Source organism: Mastigoproctus giganteus, chromosome 5 (genome assembly GCF_048544385.1).
Source record: "Mastigoproctus giganteus isolate SK-2022 chromosome 5, ASM4854438v1, whole genome shotgun sequence".
NCBI classification, from domain to species: domain Eukaryota; kingdom Metazoa; phylum Arthropoda; class Arachnida; order Uropygi; family Thelyphonidae; genus Mastigoproctus; species Mastigoproctus giganteus.
In genome coordinates this window covers 604101-627543 of record NC_143579.1, presented here as the reverse complement: position 1 = coordinate 627543, position 23443 = coordinate 604101, and the positions used below count along the sequence as shown (strand labels likewise).

Here is a 23443-nt window from a genome sequence, read left to right as displayed (position 1 = left end):
CTACCAAAGTAGTTAAATTAATTAATTAAATTGGCATCGTTTTGGTTATATCTCATACTGTGAATGCCTTCACGATGAGTTGCCAAGGTATTGCACTACCTCGAATAAATATCGCTTCACCAGTGGAGAGGAGTACTGTTATTTATTCTCAGCGGGCATCACCACCCAGACGGCACCGTTTCAAAGCTTGTTGACTTCTCTTCGGTCGGTGGGTGTTGCAATAGTGACAACTCAGTTATGTTGTTGTTGTTGTTTTTTGGTGCAAGGGCTAGTTAGGACATATTGCTCCTTACCCAGTTATGAAGTATAACTTCACAATATGAGAGATGGCTGATGGTGTGCAGCGACTATAAAATATTTAAGGACAAAGTCGTTTTACTTCGTAGCACGAGGGCTTTGCCCTTAAATATTTTATTTTATTTTATTATTAATATATATTTTGTTTTTTTTATTAATTCTTATTATTTATTTTACTCGTTATTTTTTACGTTGGCTCCCAGGCCTGTGCCACTTGGGGTCACGATTGCTGCCACCCTCTGGTCTAGCACTTCTACCAGAGGGTGCGGGAATTTTGTGCGGTCAGCGCAGACGGTAATTGTAGACCCGGGTCCAGCTCTCCGTTCGTAGGGACGGGCATCGAGTAGCAGTTATCGTAGGTGATGACAGCTCCCTTGTGGCTGGGTATCCACACAAACCTAAAACAATTTTTTTTTCTTTTTATATAACAATTTATTCGGACAAATGTCTAGGGCCAAAGACTATAACAAATAAATAAAACCCAAAATTTATTATGTATCTGTAATAAATCAATAAAAAGCGATGTTAGTCGGATTCACTCGGACTTTATTCGAAGACGTTGCCGCAATTTTAATAAAAATCCTAATCCTATTTCTAATCCCAAAGACAATCTCGAGTAGAGCGCAGCGGAGCCCTTTGGGATCCCCAAAACAGGAAATAAATCCTCGCTCGGCAAATACATCGAAACTGTCGCACACCCCTTTTTGGCTACGAAACTTCGACTTCGCACCGAAATGCGCCGAAAATTGACCCCGACGAATGTTGCTCACCAACTGCGGTGTCCCTTTTTGGGCTTGGTCAAGACGGCGACGTTTAAGGGGAGGGGTATACCGCTGCGCACGTGGGTGAAGGATATCCGCAATCTGAGTACACTTTTTAAACGGCTGGCCCCGTTAAGATTTCTCCTCCCGAACCCTCTCTCTAAAAACTTCCGCCGAAAGAGGCTCGCGCTGTTCTCAAACAGGTTCAGAGACCACGTCAGCGTTTTGTGCTGACACCTGGCGGAAGAAGTTTGGAAAGCTTTTTTATTAGTCCGGTCCCTGGACAGGAAAGTGATGCTCAACAACTCACCCACCACTACGTGGAGTGCACTCTTTTTAAAATGCTTAAAATAATTGAATCCTATGAGAAGTTTTGACTAAGGATAGATAATTGAATATAGTGAGAATCTTGGAATGTTCTAAGGATAGATAATAGAATATAGTGTTTGTATTGATGAAGAATTGTTGGTTCATCTGAAAGACTAATAACAAATAGAGACTCTAGGAAAGTTATGATTGGTCTTCAGTGTACTGGAACAGAATGGCGAGAACACAGATTATAATGATGAAACACAGATTGTAATGATGAAAATAGCATATCGATTGGTAATATAAGAATAACATTTGCAAAGTATCCTTGACTTAACCTTGCATACATATTACGTGTTTTTTATTCAATTGTATATTTTGTTGTATATATAAGTATAAATAAACTTTGTTGTTTATTAATTTGTGAGTTGTTATTCCTGAACACTCAGCCTTTCCGAAGGGAATTATACACAATTGAGAAGTTGTTGACCCGGTCCACCACCTTTTCCATAACCCTTTAATACTAAGTGAGGGGGTTATCCCGAAAACATGGAAGAGATATTACGTAAAACCAGTTCCAAAAATAAACAATCCTAAAACCAGTAAAGATTTCGGGCCCATCGCAATCGGATGCAAAATTCTGCAAAAAGTTTTTGAGAAAGCAATCCTCAACACCGTCAATCAGCACTGCTTTGGGGACAGGCCAGAATACTTACATTCTGTGCTTCCTCGAAGGTCGACTATTACTAATTTAATGGAGACTCTACTCCGAATACAGCTAGCTTTGAACAATAAACAACAGTTGGACATCGTTTTCCTGGATGTTGCAGCAGCCTTCGACAACGTCTCAATCCCAGCTATAACATTAATCCTCGAGGAGTATTTCCTCATTTCAGGAAGCACTTTAAGCATTCTCACTAACACCCTTCAGGAAAGACAAACTATCGCAATAAACGAGAAACAAACAGCAACTTATTGTATCTCCAGAGGAGTACCTCAAGGGGGCGTATTGTCCGCCACCTTCTTTGCAATAGCACTAGCCCCATTTTTAGCTCAAAACTGTGAACAATTTATTACATATGCTGACGATTTGAAATTTTTTGTAATCTCTAAAGAACAAGAAACTGCACCCCATCTATCAGAGGAAGCAAACAAGGCAATCAAGAAGCTAGAAGAATATCTGCACTACATTGGCCTGAAACTTAATGAAAAGAAAACTGCCCAAATGACCTTCACCAACAAAAAGAAGAAAAATGAAATTACGATTTTTGTGAACAATACCAGAGTCCAAAAATCCCCCGCACATGTTGACCTTGGCCTTAAGTGGGATGAAGGATTAAACTTCATACCTCACTTCGAACACATTAGGAAAAAGACATACGCAGCACTGTGGAGCACTAGACAAGAACTCACCGGTCTCCGAAGCCCTCATCTCGTAATTCAATACATCCTTAAATGCGTTACACCGATTCCGTTGTACGCATCGACTATCTGGTCATCAGCCCCTGAGAGCAACATCAAGGCCTTCTTAGGAGTAGAATACTGGCTCCTGAGATGGCTAAACAAGATTGCCGGGAAACCGTTTACCATTTCAAGAGCGGTCTTGTTTGCCAATGTGGACATCACACCCTGGAAGTATATCATCACAACCAGAAACATCTTAACTCTGGCAAAGCTACTAACGGAGAGAGAGAGAGAGAGAGAGAGAGAGACAGAGAGAGAGAGAGAGAGAGAGAGAGAGAGAGAAAAGATGCGCCGGAAAGTGGAAAACGTGATCACTCGCCCTCGGATGACACGACCGACAATAAAGAGAGAAGAACTAAGTCTTAAGTGCCAACTGACTCAATTGGACTCTCTTTGGAGATTTTTCCCAGCAAATACTGTGAATTATTTTAATAATTGACTCTTGATTTTTTAAGGAGTCCTTATGTGCTGTAATGTAATAACTAGATCGTATATTTAGCTTAGCTTAATTTTCAGCACTCACCTCATAGTAATCCGCTTAGCTGGTTTTACCACATACATAGTGGTTATAGGATTCTAATACTTTACAGGGATTATGGGTTTAAAATTAAGTTATGGGCTATAAAAAAAATTTAAGAAATGAAAGTCCACCTTCTATTCTATGGTTGCCTAATTAAATTAAATTAAATTAAGAGAAAAAAAAGAAAATATAAGCTATTAATCGCGGACGAGCGACTTTCGAGTTTCCTCGTCTTCAGTTAGCTATAGTGGAAGGGGGGGGGAGAAGAGAGCGCGCTTGTGTTATATACGGGTTGGGTTCCCGAAATGCATTTCAGTGCACGTGGAAACTTGATACGTGCTAAATTCCAAATGGGGGAGAAATTGGCGGGAATCTTTTTTGTTTAACACGTTGAGTGATGTATGGCGCTTAAACCATTCAATAACGAGGTTATTGAATGGTTTGAACACACATACAGGTAAATTCTTACTTTACCACTCACACCACCCTCTATACATCAAAAAAGCAGTTATATACAACCAGATATACAACGCTGTAAAATATAGCCACACACAAACAGACCTATCTATAGAATTACAATACCTCACCAAAAAATTCATCGACAGAAAATACCCACCACAACTAATAAAAGAAACCATCACCAAAGTTCATAATAACACTAATAACCCAAACAAAATTATTAACCACGTGAACAAGAATAAGACACAAAAACCCCTTATCGCGCTCCCATATCATCAACAATACGCTAGAAGACTTCAACAGATTTTTAAAAATACAGATATAAAATTAATATTCACATCGTATAACAAATTAAGTTCCAAATTCAATTCATACAAGACAACACACGAGTACGAGACACAAGATTACAACAACATTATATATTTGATCAGATGCCAATCAGATTGCCAAGCATGTTGCATAGGTAGTACAACAGCAAAATTCGGGACATCAAAAATCGCGAACACGCGTGCATACTACCACTTTAATAGCTTCAAAACTAACTGAGCAAGTACAGAACTAACACAACAAGTCCAATCTCAAAATCACAACCCACTCATCGATTCAGCCATCACAGTAATTAAATTAAATTCTAGCTACAAAATCCTTGAAAACGAAGCCCTCGTTATTGAATGGTTTAAGCGCCATACATCACTCAACGCGTTAAACAAAAAGATTCCCGCCAATTTCTCCCCCATTTGGAATTTAGCACGTATCAAGTTTCCACGTGCACTGAAATGCATTTCGGGAACCCAACCCGTATATAACGCAAGCGCGTTCTCTTCCCCCCCCCCTCCACTATAGCTAACTGAAGACGAGGAAACTCGAAAGTCGCTCGTGCGCGATTATTAGCTTCCATTTTCCTTTCTTTTTTCTCTTCATTTAATTTAATTTAATTAGGCAACCATGGAAGGTGCACTTTCCTTTCTTAAAATTTTTCTACAGCCCATAACTTAATTTTCAACCCATAATCCCTGTAAAGTATTAGAATCCTATAACCACTATGTATGTGGTAAAACCAGCTAAGCGGATTACTATGAGGTGAGTGCTGAAAATTGAGCTAAGCTATACATACGATCTAGTTATTTTAATAATTTAAATATAGATCGAGAGAAGCTATGTACAGAGAAAATGTATAGGACAGAAATCTTTGTTAATGTGTACCGGCAGGTACAAATATAATAAGAAGACTAATTTATGTAATAATATTTAGCATTTAACAACTATTCGCAATTAATCCTTAACACATATTCTGTGTTTTTTCATCTTCAAATTTTGTAAATAAGTTCGTGTAAATATGCTTGTAAATACTGATATAATGTAACCACACCCTCTAGCCACGTGCTGTCCATGGGTGTCTCGTAAGAGAAATAAACAGATAATAATAATAATAATAATAATAACAAAGTTCCCACGAATGTGGAATTCTCGTAGGAAGTAAAGTCAGATGCGTAAGTGGGGGAAATAAGAATAAAGTGGACAAACACATAAAAGAGAACAAAATGAAACGAAATAAGAACAATAAAACAATAATTAAATAAATAAATACCATCATCTTTTTATTTCACCCCCCACACAGTGCTTATTTGGGAGTGCAATACCGTGGCAACTTGTTGCGAAAACATTCACAAGGTGGGACGCAAAAACCTTTTGGAGTAAGAGCAGTACTGGGGTAAGGATTTTTCACTGAAGGGGAGGGGAGGGTGTAGTTAAGATTCCGGTTTTGAACGCTGCACTGAATTTGGGGGATCTTCCGGGGCATCTGCGGTTTTACCGGCGGGAATGAAGGATATTCGGATCGCTAAGAACGGAGGAGGGTCTTACCTGTCTCGTGCCATCTTTCGTGAGTCCCTTCTTTGCTCCGAGGGGGTGTCTGTCGTCTGCTCGAGCCGCTTTGTTCCGACGCTGCGTCACCACGTGGACCGACAGATGGCCGACCGGGGGTCTTCCCAGACGAACGGGCCACACAATGACGTCGATCCCAGGACTGAATCTGAACCTGGTCTTTGACACTCGCCGATCTGCGGACCTTGCTGTGCGTCTTTCCCTCGCCGTCTTCCTTCCCCGTTGGTTCATCACGTGATTCTAGGGGGACGGAAAAAGCGAGACGTCAGTTACTGGCCCGTGCAAGGCTGTGCGAGTAAATTGGCGAAGACAACTGATCCGTGACAACGAGAACCAAAGCTACGCACAAAAGCGACGTCACAGCCGAGTACTCGCGCACCAACAGCCCCATTTGAGAGTTCAAGTTGCGATGCGCGGCACGATTCACGCCCCCCCCCCACACACACCACACCATCCTAACGCTCTTCAGACGCGTACGGATGGAAGAATGTGGCAAGCTCCCTTCGTCCCTCCCCTTTCCCCCTAAACACCCTCATTATTTGGAGGTGAGAGAACAATCGTCTGTCTGCTTCTAGGGGGGGGGGAGGACGAAAGTTACGAAGGAAGAAATTGGGGCCTTTAATTAAACTTTAATTAAATTGCGGTCCTGGTTAGACCGTCAAGCGCACACCGCAACAAAGTGCACTTCCTGCGGTTCGGGTGAGGGAACGGCCACTGAGGGAACGCAGAACGATCCCGCAGTTATTCGACCATCATTACGGAAAGGTCGGCCCTCAGGCTCCGACCGTAATACAAACACTTCGAAGTGCGTGGCTCGAACCCTGTCAAGTTCATCGTCACAAAAAAAGAAAAAAAAGTCGGTCCGAATCCAGATGTCCTTGGGGAAGTCCGTACTAGCGCCACACTAGGATTTTTACAAGTTCGCGGAGTGTCGCGCGAGTTACGGACTGTTCGAGTGTACGCAGAAAGCAAAATATAAAAGGCGGAGATATTTTCGCGATTAAATTAACAAATATTTGCGACGTTTCCTTCTTTAAAACGAATCGAAATTAAAATAAAATCATTTCGCTGTCCTTTCGTAAAAACGACGAATGCTTCCCGACTGATCACTTTCGCGTTTCGTTGGTTGCGCAGCAACGAATTAGTTCGCCACGACTGCCGCGTGTTTTCTCGGCGGGGTCCACCGAAACACCCTTCATCCACCGCTCTAAATCGCCGAACTTTACGAATGGATCCGGATCGGGGGGGGGGGGGGAGACTGTAAGTGACGGAAGATAATTAACGGAGCAGCGCTTTTCACCCCATTCCTAAAACTTATTACAAAGGTGACGTTTCGGGATTCTTGCCAGATGGGATCGAGCGAAGATCCTGAAATGGAGCTTACGAAGGAAGGTTAAAATCTCAAAGTACGATTAGTATATCTGAAAAACCTTTCGCCTTAGTTTGCAATATTTGTATCCACTTCTTTTAACTGTGAGTTTTTTTTACTGCGGGGGAAGGTAGGCCAGAATTGCTAGAACCAATTATTGTTCCCTGTGTACTCTGTCCAATGCGGAGGTGATTCCAACTTTAATGACTTTGAAGTTCTTGCGCTATTCCCTTCGCTTTTCGACTTCGATTTCGCTACGGATAAGCAACATCAGTTGGTGGAAGAATCCGCAATTTTTATAGTTAGTACCGTACAGGAATCCATTATTAAAGCTGCAAATAAACCAGCTAAGAAGATATCCTGTCCTTGGTGGTCAAATGAATTTGTGGTACTTTCTCCGAACTTTGTATCATTGTGACTACAATATCAATTGGAGGCTCGAGGAGGTTGCGTGAAATGTAATTAACACTTACGAGGGGGTATCAAAAAGTTCGTACCCTGACCCAGATAAAACATCTGTAAGAAGATGCTTTAATATAAGTTGTGTACATTTCAATAGCTAACGCGCGAAATTTCATTCCCGTAGGTGATTCTCGTAGGTGCACCAGAGGTGGAGCCCGGAATCTGAGGAAGGACGCTATGGTTGACAAAGTGCAGTATCGAGCAGTGATCAAGTTGCTGCATTTTCAGAGCAAGAAAGCTCAGGAATTGACGAAGAAATGAAAGCTGTGTATGGACAGAATTGTCCCTCCTATGACACGCTAAAAAAGTGGGAATGGCAATTGCAGTGAGGTGGTACAAGTGTCTTTGACGCCCGAAGAGAAGAAAAGCCATCAACATCCACAGACAGTGAGACGGTTCCGAAGGTTGAACAGCTGGTGCTGAGTGACAGACGTGGGACAATTCATTGCATCGCAAATGCGGTGGGAATGAGTTATGGGTGTGCCCGCAGCATTTTACATCGCCAAACAAAACAAACAAAAACATTTATTAGAGTCACCCGTATTGATTACTTCTACCCGCGTGTTTTGTGTCTGTAAATTGCACGTGTTCTCTGATCGATTTGCCAGAGACACGATAAGGATGGTCAGCATTGAAGAATATGAAAAATGACAATACAAAAGACCCAGATGACTCATCAACCGTATTTTAAAAAAAGTCTCTCATCCTATCACGCTTCATATTTATCTCTGACACTGGGCATTCACCCAAAGCATTTCAATCCGGTTAATTTCTCTCAGGGTAACTTAGAATTTTTTTTTTTTTTTTTGGCTGGTGCACCATAAGCCTCAGGCTTCCACGCACCACATGGCTAATAATAACAATAACATACTTTTGGTATTCAAAAAAAGTGACAAGTGGTCTGTATAAGATTTCCGACCACTCCCCAGCGCAAAAAGCCTTTCTAAACTATTTGACTCAGTAATGCGTAACCAACTCTTCAATTTTTTCGAGCCTTACATCAAAATCAACGTGGCTTTGGTCGTGAAAAGTCAGCAATCGCTAATTTGATACCATTCTGGCAATGTGCATCCAAAAATCTTTAGAGCTATCTTAAATTAGACACTGCTGACATCACTAAGCAATTTGGTAAAGTACCTAACGAACAACTTATCGAAAAACTAAACATGTTTGGTATCTGAGAGACATTGCTCCTGTGGCTAAGGAGCTATACAATGCAACATTCCCACAGTGTCATCGTCAACCAAGTGAAGTCTGAACCTTTTATCGCAATGTCATCATCTACCAGTGCATGTGTTTGCTGGGAATCCCTATTGCTGTCATGTTGGGTCACATTGCTGTTGTGGCTAAGGAGCTGTATAATACAATGTTCCAACAGTGTCATCATCCACCAAGTGAAGCCTGAACCGATTATCCAACTCTGTGTATATGTACGTGTGTTCTCTGTGAACATATTGCTGCTAGGCTCATGTGTAGGGTCACATTGCTGTTCTGTCTGAGAAGCTATACAATGCAATGTTCCCACAGTGTAATTAACAATTGAGTGAAGTCTGAACTTTTTATCCAACTCGGTGTATATGTTTGTTTGTTTGTGTTCTCTAGGAGCCCTGTCGCTGTTAGGTTGGGTAACATTGCTCTTGTGGCTAAGTAACTATATAATGCAACATTACCGCAGTGTTATTGTCAATCAAGTGAAGTCTGAACCTTTTATTCAACTCAGTGTGTATGTTTTCTGGGAGTCCTATTGCTGTCATGAAGGCTCACATTGGTGTTGTGGCTCAGGAGCCATATAATGCATCGTTACCACAGTGTCATTATCGATCAAATGAAGTCTCAACTATTTATCTAACTCAGTGTGTTTGTATGTATCTGTTCTCCGCGTACTTATTGCTGCTAGGTGTTATGGCACATTGCTGTTGAGGCTAAGGCTATATTCAACGTTTCCACAGTGTCATCATCTACTAAGTGATTTTTAAACCTTTTAGAAGTATTGCACTTGAAGTATTGCACTCAGTGCAATACTTCACAAATATGTGATGTCATCTGTACAGATTATGAAATCAATGATTGGATTATGGACTGGGACACAGTGCTTTATTATTATTATTATTATTATTATTGTTGTTGTTGTTCTTACGTTACTGATTGGGTGGATTCACCCCACGGGTATTACTACCAAGTGCACAGGGTGGCTGTTATGTATCTTGTTACTGTAGATCCAGGACCTCTGACTACCGTACAGGTATTGAGGATTGCAACTTTCTGGAGTTCCTTTTATATGTTCTCTGGGATACCAGAGTCTCTAGGGTCTTTGGCATCCTACAATTAACATTATACAGTACGTTCGGCTATTATGTTGTGGCTCTCCAAATGGTGTGATATCTTCTTGGTTATGCAGCTGGTCATAATCTTGTATATCGTTGGGATACAACTGATAGGCTGTTTTGGATTCTGTTGGGTCTCTGTGGCGTTATTATTTTTATTATTAATTTATTTATTTTTGTTTCTTGTACTGGGCATATTATAAGTCTTTAGTCTTGCTTTTAATTTTATGAATTAAATCAGCACGCTCTTTTTATATGTATTACAGGACATTTCTTGTGAAGATGTTAATAATTCAGTTTGCATCGGACTACACTTAATTCAAATATGAAGTGAAAAAATTCATAAATAAAAAGAATTTCAATTATATAGCGTGTTTGTTTTTTATTGTAATGCTAACTGAAACAGTGATCTAAATGAAAGAACGCTAAATTCCTTTTGTTAAAGAAAATACCTAACCCTCCAAAAAAAAACGTCGAAACCAAAAAGAACAGTTGAGATCAGTCGAAATGACAGATTTATGGAGTTAAGGTCAAAAAAGTAATATTTAAAAGTATAATGGCCAGACATTGCCTAAAATGCAGCGTAGAAGGATATTAAGATGACAGTGACGAGTGCCCTTTGCAATAAATGCAGAATTTTATGTAAAAACTACTGGGTTCGGGTGGGTGATAATGAAAGGTTTCGGTACAGAGGGACGGGTGTACTGGCCTCAATGTACTCACAGAATTTGTTCTGAAATCTGCTATAACTATAACCACCTGAACCCAGCAGTGCGGATATAAAAATCTGTATTTATTGATGTTAACTGCAAGTGGCATCTGGTTAACCTCCTCCTAAGCTACATTTTAAGAGGATGTTTGGCTATTACTTATAAAAACCTTTAAAAAATTAAATTTATTATTTATTAAATAATTTTATTTACGCGAAAACAAGTAAGTTTCCATATTATATCGGAGAAATGAATCGAAAGTATAAGTGGGGGGAAAAGAAACAACTTCCAGTGGGTGAAAACGGGAGATACGAACCGAAAAAAAAAACAAAAAAAACCCGTCAAATGTCAACGTTACTAACCTTTGATCAAAAAGTTGTCGAAACCTTTGCTTTGTTATGTTTCGGTATTCATCCGCCGTTTCTTTTTGTATTAATTTTGAAAATTTCATAAATAATCGGCCAATCGATATTTTGTCCGACGCAATCACAAAACTTTAGAAAATGCTCCGGGAACATTGCGCATCTCTTCGGAATGTTCCGGCCTGTTTCTAGGTCCCGAAAGTGGGGTCTCCACTGTCTACGCGTTTTAACATGTAACCGGAATTGACATCGTCGTCTATGGGATGTCCACTCTGTATGTTACTACCGTGTAGCCCAGGGCTACAGAAAGAGCTCTGTAAATACAGCAGTGAACGGCATCTGTTGATGTTCGCAACCCACCTCCATCACAGCTACCGATGAGGGTGAGCATTGCGTTTGCTTCTCCCTCGTAGTGTCAATGACTGAAGCTAGCGGCGCGCCCGTTGAAAAAATATGTAGCGTCTGTCTAAGAACGGATATTCTTATAATTAAAAGTATTATCTGCAATCAGTTTCTTGGAGGCTGCTGCGCCACCCTGAATATCAAAAACTTAACGAGCAAAGAAACAAAATTTTGTTTTTGCCTTTCGTGCGTAAAACAACAAAAGACAGCTCGAAAGAATCAACTGTTCTGGTAAACGCAGGTACAGTGCAAATATCTGAAGTAATGGGACCCCTCCCCCTCTCTTTCCGCAAGGATGAGGACCAAAACAACTCCTTCATTCTCCAAGACTCAATTCAAGACATTCTTAGTTGCGATGCCTTCCTAGAAAATTGCGAGCATGGAATATTGACGTTTCCCACAAGGCAGCAAACTGAAATCACCTCTGGTTACGTTGCTAAAAATAAGCTAACGAAGACGCTGAGTGAGTCCACGGAACCTACCTTACAGCGGGTTATTTCTGATCTCTGCAAACTTCTTTGACCAACTACTTCTCATCTATAAATTCATATTCGCCTCGCGAAAAGAAAACAACCTGCTTAAAGAGCAAAACCTTAAAATCCTACACAGTGTAAAGTGACTGGTGGAGAAGATGAATAGCCTGGAAAATCACACCCACAAGAAGAATAAAGGCTACAGACCCCTTTCTTCCCTTCAGTAATCCTCTGATCAACCAGATGTGGAGATTGGCAAAGCAGTGGATTGCCCTCTGCATCGTGAGGTGTCAATTACGCTCCCACCAATAATAACAAAGCCAGTTGTCAGTCCAGCGGTTCGGCAAGTGCAAGTGCCTCTTTGATTACGCGGGAAGGTGCAGCGAACAACTGTCAGAGCTCTGCTGCCTTTGAGGCTCCATCCCTCTCATGTCGTCTGGCATGGTCACCGTCCTCCCCACACTGGGTGGAAAAGGCCTGGGTTCGAATTCCGTCGATGACGCGAGGAACTTTAGTGGGCTTTTTTTTCACTCCGTGGCTGAGTTAGTCGGTCTGAGGCGTAGATAGCAAGGTTTTTTCCCCCAATAACTGGGATTTTTTCGTCCAGCAAAACAGACAAATCGACCATAAAACATACGCAATTTACAGACACAAATACGGGTTAATGTATTTAATTACGGGCAACCCTAAAATAATAATAATAATAATAATAATAAATCCCTCTCATGTCCGGAGATTCTTAATATCTATATTTTATCATATCTCCCTCATCCTGCTTTTATTTCAATCACTGCTGAGCAAATCAGCGATTTTCTCAGTCTCTCCCAAGCGAAAACTTAAGAGAGAAAAACAAGACAGCGGAAGAACCCCACAAACTACGGGACTCCACTTCCAATAGTATTTCGCACTCACCTTTGCCAAAAACAAGTTGTAACACCTCGAATGGGACCCACACTGCTAGTAATGATGTCTGGCAGTGTTCAGCACCCTGCTTTTCTAATCGCAACGGTCCCGGTACTGACGTTCGTAGCACTCTCGACCGAGATTTGAATAGGCTGGCCAAACATAATATTGCAGCCGTTACTACAAGAGAGAAGATCTTTATCTCCAGATTAAGCGCTACAACGCAGCCCAGTAAGATCAAAGACATGTAATGAACAATTAAAAACGAGGCATTCCGCTTACGCCTCATTTGTTGTCACTTGCCAATGGGACAGTCCTGGTTGCCACTGAATTTTCAGGACTAGCAGACAGGGTAGCTGGTTAAACCATACAGGGACAGATGGATGATAAAATCAAGATCAAATATTCCATCTGAAGCATCGCAGTAGCAACCAAATCATGTCCCCTCTCGGAGACAGAGTACTGGCAGTGTGCGGTGTTTTTCCAAAACTTTTAAAGCATTTCCAACAAGCTTCCCGCGCTACAAACCTGCATGACGATGACTGACTTTGACCACATTCGCCTTGTTGAAACGTGGTTACGCAATAACAGACAACTAAACATTCTCGCTAATCCGTTTGGATATAAATGTTTTGGCACTGGAAGCACTGAAAAACGGGATCGAGGAACCATGATCCTGTATAAAGATGAATATCAGTCTACAAAGGAATCAGATAATACAAAGGAACCTCTCCAAATCAGATAATTTTGAAGCAACCAGTGCTCCCTTTTTCAATGGGAAAATAAAATTACAAATCTCTCGTACATATCTGCCTCCTGAGCACACCAGGGATTCAAGAAATGAGCTCTTTGAATGGCTTACCATTAATCTCAATCCAGCTGTAGATAAGATCATGTTAGGAGACTTCAACATGCCAAATCCCAAACATACCGACTCAAAAAGAAATCTTGACTCTATTCTTGCACAACCAATCTGAAACAGCTGGTTACTCCAGCAACTAGAGAGAATCGACGGTTGGATGTTGTCTATTACAATACACTTAGGATTAGATTAGCAGACAATTTTATTGGCTTTAAGTTAGACCACAGTCCCATTGCTGCAGAGACCACAGTCAATGTTCTGGAGCCAATCAGAGGGAAGGTGGAAATTTTAACTGCATGCACAGAACAACATTTCCTTTAAAATATATCAAGCCAAAGATCATCCTCAAAGAACTTCGAGAATACAATTGGTAAAAATTGAACAAGAGGCCAACACAGGAAGCTCTCCAGTTACTGGCCCTAAAGCTCATAAAAAATGCCTATGAAGGAGCATCGAGGGTCATAAGGATAACTGGGAAATCCAAAAACTGGTTTAGTCCACAGATAAGATATGCCTTTCGTAAAAAGCAAAGACTTTACAGGAAGTGACTGAAGACAGGACATCCTAATGACTACATTCTGTTAAAAAATATGAATGCTCACTTTATAACGCTTAAAAGACAAGCACATTACGCAATTGTATTATCAAAGCTCAAACAGGGAAAAAGGATCATTTGTGATCAGAGAAAAAACAGGCTGCTGAGGTCTTTAATGAGTGGTCTTTAATGCTGAGATCTTTAATGAATGGTCCAAGAAGACATTTGGACAACGTTCCTCACCCAACCAATTAGCAACCGAAGAAAACAGGAAGAGAATAACTGACCTCCTTCACCGAATCGCAGGAAAAGAAGAATCCATCTCAAACTTACTCAGAAAGGTACCTCTAACGATCATCATAATTACCAATGAAAACCTCATGAAAGCCATAAATGAACTTCCTAATAAAGCAACTGATAACTTCCCTCTTTTCATGGAAAAAATCAGCAGCGCTTATTTTATTGAAGTGTTGCATCACACCTTCAATAAAATCTTTCAAAAAGGTACTCTCCCCTGTATATGGAACAGCTACAAAGTCAGGCTCATTCCCCAAATAAAGAAACCAAAAAAAAAAAAAAAAAACGCGAGACTACAGACCCATAGCCATAGGTTGAGAAGAAATTTTTGAGAAGACCCTTCTATCAGTCCTCACCCAAAACTGCTTCGGGCATCGTCCTCTGCACCTACACTCCGTTTCATCTGGAAGATCAACTGCCACAAATCTCCTTGAGACCCTTTTCCGGATGCAGAAAGCTCTCAACAATAACGAACAACTGGATATTATCTTCCTTCACATATCCGCAGCTTTTGACAATATCTCGATAACGGCTCTGGAAAAATTCTATCTTACTGCTTCAAAATACAAGGCAATCTCCTAAAGATTTTATGTAACATTCTGAAGAAAATACTCCTCATAATCTCTCGTGATGATTCTATTGCTCATTACACCATTTCGCAAGGAGTGCCACAGGGAGGGGTTCTCTCCTCAAATGTGATTTGCTGGGGCTCTCGAGCCCGTTTTTGTATCTGATAAAGACGATTTTATTATGAAAGAATTTCAAATTTGATGATCTGAAATTCTTTGTCAGATCTAAAGATCAATAATTAGTGAGGCAAACAAATCACCGTGCTAAAAACAATAAATGCACTAGAGTGAACCTTGACTGCGTATGGCTACGTTTAAACCCAAGAAAATCTTCCGAGATGATAATTACAAAGAAAAAAAGCAGGAAAAATATCTGTATGCTGGTAAGTGGAAGCGAAGTTCCGAAGGTTAAATCGCACGTAGACCTTGGCCTAAAATGGGATGAGGGACTAACATTCTCCGAGCACTTTGATTACACCGAAGCAAAAGCATACGCAGTGCTGTGTTTAACTCCAGCCAAACTGGAGTTAATTGGCATTAGAAACCCAGATCTCGTTAAAAAGTATATCTTGAAATGAATACTTCCCATCCCAATGCATGCTTCACAGATTTGTTACTTTGCGTCACCAACCTGAAAGCTTTTCGCAGTATTGGGTACTGACTCTTGAGACGGCTGAATAGGAGCTGGAATTCTCCATTTACTATCTGTAGAGCCATCCTACTTTCCAATCTCAGTATTCCTCCCTGGAAACAGACAATCAACGCAAGAAACATTTAGCCCAACTGCTAACAAAAAGACTAGACGCTCCCAGCATTGATGGTTTATTTCACACTCAACGAGGAGCCCACAAAGAATGCTGAAAGCAGACATCCTCTTCAAAGCAACTTAAGAAACCTGGACAGCCTAAGTCGCTTTTTTCCAGCAAACGCAACAGAACTCTTCAATCAACTAAGAACTGAACCGGAGAAGCTGTGTAACGAAAAAGCCTACAGATTGAAAGTCTTTGCCGACTCCTATCGTCTCCAGTAGCTGTAGTGCGCAACCACTCGGCTCAAAAACGCATTTAATTTTGATTCTTTTAACCGTATCTTCTCAATATTCTAAATGTCAACCTCAGATGTCAAAATCTGAAATATTTTGATAATAAAATCATAATTGCAGTGTATTTCAAGATTTTGTATTCAAGTTGATATTGTAAAAAAAAAAAAAAAATCTGTTTTCATGTGTTTACAATTTATTTTTTTTTGTTGTTAGAGTTTTAGTTCGTTTCTCTGTTAAACCCCCGGCATTTTTGCTGTTTTGGGCATCAGGCATACGTGGAAAAATTTGCTTATTTTCGCTGATTGCAATAAAGATATTTATTTATTTGAGAACCTTTCAGGGAGAACGTCCCAGAAAGGTTGAATACAAAACGTGTCTGATTTTGTAACCTTTTGCTCATGGGGGTCCGTTTTCACATTTAGAATGTAACTCTCACCCTTCTAACAAATGGCTGTCCCAGGGGTGTCTCCTCACCAGATAAATAAATTGATAATGATAATAATAATAATAATACAGCACCACTCCATGAGGCCATAAGGAATATAGATAAGTAGTATACCCCACTGAACTCTTCTCCGAGACTGAAGGATTCATGCTGGTCATCCAAGATCAGGTAATCAACACCAGTAACTATAGAAAATACATAGCAAGGGAGCCCGGAATATCAGATGACACGTGTGGACGATGCCACCTGGCCTCAGAAACGATCCAACACATCACCGCGGAGGGGCAAGGTGATCACGCAGACTGAGTACATTCATAGACACGACCAGGTACCCAGGATAACGCATCAGAAGCTAGCGAGGAAATATCAGTTGACCGAAGAAAGTGTACCATACTACAAGTACGGACCCTAGGCAGTACTGGGGACCCGAACCCAAAAGCTATACTGGAACCGCGTCATAATAACGGATAAGACCATACCGCACAACAGACTGGACATAACCCTTGTGGACAAGATGGAAAAGGCTACCTACCTGATTGACATAGCGGTGCCCAACACTAGCAATGTCCAGAAAACCCATGAAGAAAAAATTAGGAAGTACACGAACCGAAGACATTAGGTCAAGGAGATGTGGTATATGGAAGAAATATCAACAATCCCAATAATCTTCTCAACCACAGGTATAAATACTCTACATAGCGGTCTAGCAGCAATAGGACACCCAGAGAACACCTACAAGGAACTCCAGAAAGTCGCAATCCTGAACACCTGTAGAATTGTCAGAGGGTTTCTCGACCAACAGTGACACTAGACATTACAACCACCCTGTGTACTTGGTAGCAATACCGTCACGAGGTGGAATCCCCAATCAGGGAGAAATACAATATAAAACAATTTATTTCCATCTAGAGAATTTGTTTACAATAAGAGAACTCGTTAAGAAAAGTAAATGTCTTGACAACAAGCAATTTGTTATCTAACAGAAACACAACACATAGTACATTCCGCACCAAACAAGATAGAATTCTAATCTACTGTATCATTGAGTATCAAAAAGTTTCTTATTAAGAATTTTAATTTGGAGATGGAATAACTTCTCCTGAGCCTAAAATCTACACTAGCCAACAAGTTCTCCAAATCTATTTAGTACCCTAGGGTGCTAATTATCTATTTAGTACCCTAAATGAAATAAGGTTACTTTTGTTCTTAGATTTAATTTATTCTTAATATAGTAAAAATGTACACATAAAATCTCATTTTCTTTTACAAATTTGCATGGCCCAACTTAGACTGTAGTCAATCCATAATCCAAGGTAAAAGTGATTTGAAACTTTTTCCACAATTAGATGTTTGCAATTCTGGAAATTCTGATCCTGTAGGCATTCATGTTTATGTAATTTTATAGTCGGATGCATCACGGTTTTATGAGGAGGTCTAATTACCAAGAATTTTGTGTTTTCAAAGTTGAGTGCTAATTTATTAGCACTCATGCAATCAGTTTTGTAAATGTATTACATCCTGCTGTAAATCTTTAGCCATTTTTGTCAGGTTCTTTCCAATTGTATATAAGATTATATCATCCGCATAGATTTTTATGAAGGAGTTCTTTATTACTTCGAATATTTCATTTACAAAGATGTTGAACATGATTGGTCCTGCATGTGTACCCTGAGGTACTCCCCTCTTTACATTATATGATTTTCCCTTTGTATTTTCTACTTTAACTGTTATTTTTCTTTTGGTTTAATGAGATGCTAAGAGTTGATTGATTCTTCCCTTATATTACCGTATTTCAGTAATTTCTGTTGCAATATTGGGATATCAATGAAGTTATATGCTTTGGTCAAATCTATAAATAAGATCATTATGAAGTTATTGTTGTTTAAATGTAAGTTAAAAGTGTCTACTAAACTTTAATAATGTCTGTATGCGTCTTTGCCCTTCTGATATGAGAATAGAGAGTTGTTTAACAGTCCATATTGATTTCAATATTTACTTATATGAGAAAATACATAATTTTCTATTATCTTATTTATAACTGACTGTATTGTTATTGGTCTGTAATTGCAAAAGTCATCAGGTGGTCCCTTTTTATATATAGGGATTAGTTTAAAAGAAAGTAGGAATTACCTTAAATGAGAGTAAATTTGTAGGATAGCTTCCCGACTCTAACATCCGTGCTATAAGATCCACCAAGAGAACAGAGAACTCTTCTTTATAATAATAATAAGAAGAATAATAATAATAAGGAACTCCAGAAAGTCGCAATCCTGAACACCTGTAGGACAATCAGAGATTTCCTCGTCCGACAGTAACAACCACCCTGTGAACTTGGTAGCAATACCCGTCACGGAATGGCAACCCCTAAAAAGGCTTTGGGTTACTCTCCCTTTCTACTGATAGAACAAACGTAACAAAAACGAGGCCGCCCTAGCCGAGTGGTCAGGGGCATAAGTACACGTGCCTTGAGTGACCGGGTTCAATCCCGTGACGACTAAAGACGGTGCTGTTTTTTCTTGTGAACTCCTGTGACCGTGTGGTTGTCCCGGAGTATAAAGTGAACATTTATTTATTTATTTGAACATTGAGAAGCCAAGGTAGCTGTAAATGAACTTTAATGAACTGATGTGCCACGTTTTGTACAAATCCGCTGAGGTGGGCAGAGAGGGTATAGTTTTGTAGGTTTTGAGACGCAATAGAAACTCTGCAAAGGGGAAGTCGGAATGATACTTTCACGGGTTTTAAATTTGTAACTGCGATAAGTGGGCTTACCTTTGGGGGATTCCCGGATTGCCATGACCTCTTCGTCGTGGTTTTCTGCCGACCCAGGCCTTCTTTTCTCCACCGTATGGACCACTTGAATTGGCTGTTGGGCCATGAGTTTGGCTCTTCCAGTTTCCACAGGGGCGGCGGGGCTGTGAGTTTCATTTTGGACGATCTTTCCTCCAACGTCTTTGCTGTTGCCGACTGCTTAAAGAGAAGGAAAAAAATAAAGTTACTTCGCGGTAGATCTAAAGCCATGAAAACCTACATCGATAAAATAATGAAGGTTGGGAAAGCACCGTTTAAGACAAAGCACGATGAATTCCCTCGACAACTTAATCCGATCAATTGGCTACACTACATCGCAAGATTCAAGTCAAAATGAGCGTCAGACTTTAAGAGTATTCACAACAGTTATCAGCGAGATGCCCTCGCATTTAAATGCCATCAATGATATTTCTTGCACTGGATATGATGGGGTTCCACAATTTATTGTTTAGAGCGTTAGTGTGTTCATCATTGACACACTCCTAGGAATCATTAATGGAATCCTCGCAGCTCAAAGTTTCCCATTAGTCTGGAACCAATATATTGTCGGACCAATCCCCAAAACCCAAGTTGCGACCTCAGATTTCACAATTCAGGCAATCTGAATCACAACTGTAATACTCGATACGTTCTACGTCGATATTAATATTTTTAAAATAATAAGAGGAGTTTACCTCAATATAGTACGTAGAACACTTCCGTATGATGCTCTCTAGAAATTAAAACGAAATTTGTAGGTCCTGAGTAAAAATAAATAATTAAAAACCAATTTAACACAATTCAAATCAATTTAAAACAATTAAAAATCAATTTAACGCAATTAAAAATTAAAAAGAATCTAACAAAAATATTTGAAACGATTTTCCTTCCTGAAGCTGACAACGAAAGTGGTTTTTAATTATTTATTTTTTACTCTAATGTAAGTTTTCGATTTTTTCGTTTTAATTTCTGGAGAGTATCATATAGAAACGTTCTACGTACTATACAGTATTGAGGTAAACCCCTCTTATTATTTTACACAATTCAGATAAGTAATGAAAGCCTTCTGTCTCCTCAAAGTCATGGTAAAGTGCCTTGTTCCCATCCTAACTAATCAGGTTGTGCCACGTGAGTTACCATCTAGTCAATGGTAATGGTGGAAGTGAAAAAGTTTTTCATTTCCACCATTACCAACCTGTTAGCAACCACCAACACTATTTGGGGGCTCTGCAAGAGAGGACTGAGATAGCAATTGTTTATTTTGATATCCAGTCACCATCCGACAGCATAGACGTCCGGCCCCTCTTGCAATTTTGCGAGGAGGGATACCAGATCAAGGGCAATACACTAGAATTCTTGAAGTCGCTTCTAAAGACCGGGGTCCTTCGCCTGACTGGGAATAAAAAATCATTCACAAGGAAAGTCTGTATGGGTGTTCTTTGAGGCGGAGTTCTTTCTGGTCTCCTCTTTATGGCTGTCATCCACCCATTCCTGTGCCAGAAAACGGAATTTATCAGTCATGCGGACGATTTTAAGCTGTTCTATCGGATCCACGAGACCACCCGACCTGATTCTGATTCCGGAACCATAATTAACAGCCTTAAAAGTCTTACTACCTACCTAGCTCAGTTTTCGCTCGAGATAAATCCTAATAAATCGGCGCAAATGGTGTTTTCACTGAAATCAAACACAACGCAACTAAACCTGGAAATCTACGGAACCCCCATCACCCCAGTAACCAAGCGCAGTGATCTCGGCGTTGTCTCTGGCTTCTTCGGTGGGTCCTCTTCAAGCATAAATTTTCATCCCTCACACCTACTTCGGATATTACAAAAGCACAGAAAAGTCACGGAACGGATCTTCACCCTCCGCTTGATCGCCACCATTAAATGGTAGCGGGTGAAGTCAACGCGCCAAGTTTTGTAATCCATGGATGTGGATTACAAGGAATTCATTGAGGACAAATCGTACAAAAGACGCACCATGAGAGGGAGAACAGCTTTCGTCTTCAGCTTTGCCATCGTTTTTTTCTCGCGCTGTGTGTAGCGTGAAAAAAAGAAAAAAGTTATTTCCGGTGTCGAAATATATAATTTTTGTACGTAATTATTCGTTTATCCATTTTGTTTTTGTAATTTTTCCCTCTTTTTGGTCGTTTTAGGTTAACCCCGGCGTTGTCGCTGTTGTGGGGATGGCATCGGGCATCCGTGTCACGCCGTTGCAATAACAACGCGGCGTCCCACGTAAGCCTCGAGAAACCGCTCGCTTTCGAAAAGCATCGAAACACGCGAGCAATCGAAGAACGTTTTTCACTTCCTTGTTCGGGTGCATCGTTTGTGGTATCGGGGGGGGGGGGGCGCCATGGCAACGGAGGAGTGATCGGAGATGTGGTTCGCCGGCGTTTCTGCGCAGTTTAAGACGCTAATGAAAGGTAGACGCCCCGAGAGCAAGTTCAAGGTCGGGCAACACTGTCGGTCTGCGAGGGTGATCGCCATTCGGCCACGACAGCGTGCACTGAACGGAGGTTCTCCAATTAACACATTTTACGAGACAAAGAGGATTTGGTTTCGTCTGAGTTTGCGCAACTTTCCTTCTTCCGTGTTCCGAGAGGAAGAACAAAAAGGAAAAGAAGGAAGTTGGCAAAAGTGCGAAGTAATCGCGGTAGTTCGCACGCTGCCATCTGTTGATTAACTTTTAAACTATACAAAAATATAATTGTAAAATTAGTCAGCAGATGGCAGCAGCGTCTTCGCATAAATTCTCGCTCGGATATCAGGTAAGAATCGCGTTTTAACGAACTTCGAGTCTTCCGTTCTGCCGAAATTTCCTGCCGACCTTTCTTGTCGGTCTGTAAATTGCGTGTGTTTCTGGTCGATTTGTCAAAAGGGATTCGGACCCACTTTTAACGCAGAAGACGCGGCAACTTCCGCTTTATTTTATTTCGACGTCGGCCATTCGGAAACAAAACGACAAAAAATTCTTTCTTTCTTCAAAGACGCTCTCTTTTCTCTTTTCTCTTTTAAGGGGGTACGAGGGGAAATGGCGCGAGGCGGTCGAAAATAAACTGTGGTCCGACAATGGCGTTGATTAGCGAGCGACTTGGCCACGTGATTTTGCGATTAATTGATAGACGAACTTCTGACCCACGGCGCACGCAGACCCCCGGATGATGGTGAGAACGCGATTAAAACGAATTCGAGTCTGCTTCGTCACAAACGCCACTTCAATACCTTTCGCGATTTCATTGGGCAGACATGGAGGGCAAAAAAACGTGGACACAACTTCGACACTGGATTACTTACTTGCGGGTCCGAGTCTGGTGTGGCTTCCGGTGGCTTTCGGAACCTGAGGTCCAGCGACGCACTGCTCGCTGTTCTGTGCACTCCCCGCGGGGTTCAAACTCTCCGTGGAATCGAGTGAAGCGGAAACAACTCTCCCGTCCACTTGCCCAAACGCCTTCAGATCCGCCAGAACGGTTTTCCTGAGGACCCTTTCGGTGCTCTTCTTGGCCCCGTCCTCCTCTTCGATGGTGCAGCCGAGGAGCCCGTTCTTCCTCCCTTCCACGCCCTTCTTCCAGAGACAGGCTCCCGTTGGGAAGCACGCCGAGTCCGTGTCAAACCAGTGATTGCCTTTCACCGCAGATACTCTGAAGAGGACGTCTTCGCCCTCCTTGCAGGCATCCCCGCAGTAGTTCCTCCACAGGAGAGCCTCGTCGGGACACGAAGGGAGGTCGGGGGGAATATAACGACTTCTGCCGGGGTCCTCCCGGCTGCACTTTGCGAGGGGATGTCTCGAAGCTTCCATTTTGACGTCGAGATTTTCCTGTTGGTCTGAAAAACACAACAACAACAAAAATGGCGTCAGTTTTTGAACGGACTTTTTGCGCAGACAAAACGGAGTTACAAAAAACCGCGACCTCCGTAACATTCGAAAAAAGTAGCGCGAATCGCCGTCAGGAGAATAACTTACCTCTCGTCACGCGCGTTGTATCGCTGGGGGGCGTCAACGCATCGCTAGAAGTTGAAGAAGTTGTCGAACTCGTGTGCGGCTCCACTTCTCCTTCTGGCGAAAGCACCTGCAAGAGAGAAAGAAAGAAAGAGGCTTCAGGGACGAATAGCGGATTAGGGACCCGATTTGGTGATTGCGGAGGGAAAATTAAACGACGTGCCCCGCACTCAGCACCACCCACTGGTGGTGCAAACACAAT

At 41.2% G+C, this 23443-nt stretch overlaps 1 protein-coding gene across 1 annotated transcript in view; it reads right to left on the bottom strand.

Annotated features, from left to right (window-relative positions):
• Positions 1 to 23443, bottom strand: part of LOC150085119 (uncharacterized) — a 199244-nt gene that overhangs the window by 100716 nt on the left and 75085 nt on the right. Inside the window, exons 5-8 of the mRNA XM_090373880.1 lie at positions 23206 to 23311; positions 22539 to 23066; positions 19222 to 19419; positions 5674 to 5934 (exon numbers count right to left, since the gene is read on the bottom strand). Coding sequence (XP_090230006.1) covers positions 5674 to 5934; positions 19222 to 19419; positions 22539 to 23066; positions 23206 to 23311 — 1093 coding nt within the window. The remainder of the gene's footprint in view (positions 1 to 5673; positions 5935 to 19221; positions 19420 to 22538; positions 23067 to 23205; positions 23312 to 23443) is intronic.